The 3,303-nt window shown below is 47.1% G+C and overlaps 1 protein-coding gene across 1 annotated transcript; it reads right to left on the reverse strand.

Moving 5' to 3' along the window:
* Nucleotides 1-406: 406 nt before the first annotated feature.
* On the reverse strand, nt 407-1,048 carry LOC147869225 (uncharacterized). Its single transcript, XM_087323038.1, has one exon. The coding sequence runs from the start codon at nt 1,046-1,048 to the stop codon at nt 407-409; it is 642 nt and encodes a 213-aa protein (XP_087179164.1).
* Between the last annotated feature and the right edge of the window lie 2,255 nt (nt 1,049-3,303).

Here is a 3,303-nt window from a genome sequence, read left to right on the forward strand (position 1 = left end):
TCTTGAATAACATTCACCTTCTCAGGAGAGGGTTTCCGTCCGTATGGTCCGCAAAGATGTCCCACTACTAGGACCTTGCGTTGGCCGAATGCTTATTTTTCTCCGGAGAATGTGAGCTCGGCTTCTTCTAGTCTTTGTAGCACTCTCTTGCAGTCTTCAATATGGTTTGAAACAAATCGTTGACCTCCATCTTGATCTAAAGACTCGTCCTTTTCTGATTCAGGGCACCCTTTTATAGGGATATCATCGAGGAAAGGCATTGTAATATCTGGGATACAGTCTCTTAGTGCTTTGTTCATGACATTCACCATGTGTGCTACAGAGTTGGTTGCACCTTGAGGTAGGGTGCACATCCGTACCAATCCAATCAGAGTTCTCATTGTTGTGATGTCTCTGTTGCCGACTACTAGTTGAAAATGATCGGAGCCTGAGAAGAGATCACCAATAGAATAAATGGACTTCCCGCAAATGCTTCTGCGAACTCATCGATACTTGGACCAATCCCGACATTGTGGATCGTCACATTATTCACGAGTTGAAGATCTTGTATGAACCTTAAGGTTCCATTCTTCTTTGGTACTATGAACCACCTATTCAAGTAAGGAGCATTCGATGGCTCTAGAATTCCCATCTCGACCTTCTCCTTCAAGAGCTTGATTAATTTTGGAACCTGTGCTCTTGGGACTAGTATCGGCTTCAGGTTCCACAACACATGTGGTATTATGAATATCACCATCGGTTCTATTATCTTTGGATCGGCGCATCCGATTTCATTTGGATAGAAAGCAAATGCTTTCCCATGTCCTTCGAGCATTTCCCGAAATGCAACTTCATCTTCTAGCAAAAGAAATTCTTCTTTCCCGACAAGAAGCTTTTCTCTTGTCTCTTTAGTGAAGGCATGTCTGACTCCTCTCGGATCCTGTAGGCTTGGATCACGTGCAACTTCCTTCATTCTTTGCCAGCTATCCTTAGGTAGTGGAATAACAACAAGCTTTACTTTCTTGTCCATTGTCTTATATTTCGTATTAAATTTGACTTTCTCTGCCATGATACTTTGACTTTCTCTACCATGATACTTTGACTATACTCCTCGATGGCAATGTACATGTCGATGGAGTTTATCAGAATTGATCACTGGCTACAAGGGCCCAAGTCCATGACATTCTCCATTTCACCAATGGTGTCGTTAAATGAGGCTTACTCCATTACCCATTCGATGCTTTCATCTCTTTCCAATATTTGCTCTTCTCTTAAGGTTTCCTCGAAGCTTTTCATTCGAGACTTCTCTTCTTTGTCAAACGTGCTGATTTTGCACACTCCATTAGGGGCTACGTACAACCCTCCTTTCGCAAGTTCGCAAAATTTTCTTTCTTCTTGGGGCATACGCTTACTTGGATTATTCACGCCCTCCTCAAAAATAGCCCGCCCTACAAATCAGAAGCATATTCTCCGAGACAATCCTGATTCCTTTTCGTGGTTGGCACGTACAACCAAGAATTGTATGACCTTCTTCCCATCAAGCCTCCTTACTCGAGCAAATGCCGCACCATTGTCAAACACTTTGGTTTCCATCCGGGAAGAAGTTATGTATGGTTGCCCAAGAATGATAGGATGGAATGCTGAATCTTGAACAAAAAAATGTTGATCTATCTCGACATCGCCAATCGTGATGGGGATATTAAGACATCCACCATATAGGTCTTCAGTAGCTTTCGTAGTTGCACGGATCTTCCACCCATGATTCATATTTATGGGTCATCTTCCCTTTTTGTAGACCTCAGTCGACATAAGGTTGATCTTTTTGATGGGCTATCTTGCCCTTCCATTATTTTTCTCTTTTCATCCACAAAAAGCTCGTGGTTGTCACACATCACTTCCCCGAGTATGGTGTTGTCATCTACCAAATCCAACCATCCACTGATACTTTGTACACTTCAGTCCGCAAGCTCCACATCATTCGAAGTAACTTTGCCCTTCTTCTTACACTCGAGAACAGAAGACCAAAACTTTGTTCCCGTTCTAGTAGCTTCATTTTTATCTTTCCCGACTCTTATTCCGGCCGATGCAACATAGTGCATCGCATCCACATGAGTTGCCTCAGCATCTTCCATAGCTTTCTTCATTCCCCTTCTTCCGAAATTCATCCGCAGGGGTCTTCAAGTTTCACTCGAGCAGATCATGTTGTCATCCATGTATATGATATTTTGTCGGATGGCCTCTTGAAGGTTCACGCACTCCCTTCTCATGTGGTCCATGCTGTCGCACCACACACATCTAAAGGGTTCTTTTCCTTTTGGGCCCCGACGATTAATGTTCACTAGGGTTGTTGCGGAATTCCGCGCTTGCATGTCGGATCCGGGCGGGACCACCAGGGTCATGAACCAAAAGGGGAGGAGTTGCCAAGGACCTGAATCCTTCGGGGCTTGCCGCGTTGCCGGCTGGTTCGATACCGGATACTCTCCGGACGCGATCGGTAACTGCACGGGAAGCGAGAGAGCGTGCCCTTGTCCTTGCCGCCCCTTTCGCCCGTATGTACAAGTGGCCCAAAAGAGTCACGAGACACGGCCCGGTTAACCGCGTCCGCGCACACGCACACACACATATACACACCCGGTTACAACCGGCACCTCTACAACGGCGATCACACACGCACCCGCTCTCAAACCCTACGCTAACTGGAGACACACACACACCTACACACACAATGCTTGCTGCGATGCCAGTTCCACACGGAGAGGAAGAGGGAGCCTGCATCCTAGGGCCGGTCGAGGAGCTCTCGGGCTCGTCCACGCAATGGGACCCTCGTGCAGGGCACGCCTCTTCTAGAACGACCGCCCCCTGTGCCAAGACGCCTTCAAGGAGCGCACGGGCTCGCTGAATCGAGTGGGGTCTTGTGCGCCAAGGAGGGAGACCTGCCAACGAACCACCTAGAGCGCGGGCTCTGCATAGGATAGGAGCCAGGAACTACACACACACTCGTAGACATGCCGGACAGTGAAGTGCTGAGAGCCAATGAGCAGGAACTCGGGGAAACCACAGATAGTCCGCACGCCGCCTTCCACAACCGAACACACCGCCTACGCACTCACACAGAAGACACCGAAACCCTAATAGAGAATAGAGACAACACACACACCAAGATGAAGAGAAGACAAAAAAGATGTTATACTTCGAAGTTATTAACACCAAAAAAAATGGAACGTATGGAACCTCAAAATGAGGAACAAAACTGTTTGGGACGCAATGGGTGGGAACCCTAGTACAAGACGCACACCCTCCCTTTTATAGAACAAGGTGAGGGTC

Source organism: Azolla caroliniana, unplaced genomic scaffold (genome assembly GCF_043228905.1).
Source record: "Azolla caroliniana isolate FFs.n. ecotype wild unplaced genomic scaffold, voAzoCaro1.0.p SCAF_1, whole genome shotgun sequence".
Classification (NCBI taxonomy): Eukaryota; Viridiplantae; Streptophyta; class Polypodiopsida; order Salviniales; family Salviniaceae; genus Azolla; species Azolla caroliniana.

What these genes read in the sequence shown, in the direction of transcription:
- LOC147869225 (XM_087323038.1), bottom strand. Translation starts at nt 1,048, where the DNA reads ATGGCAGAGAAAGTCAAATTTAATACGAAATATAAGACAATGGACAAG.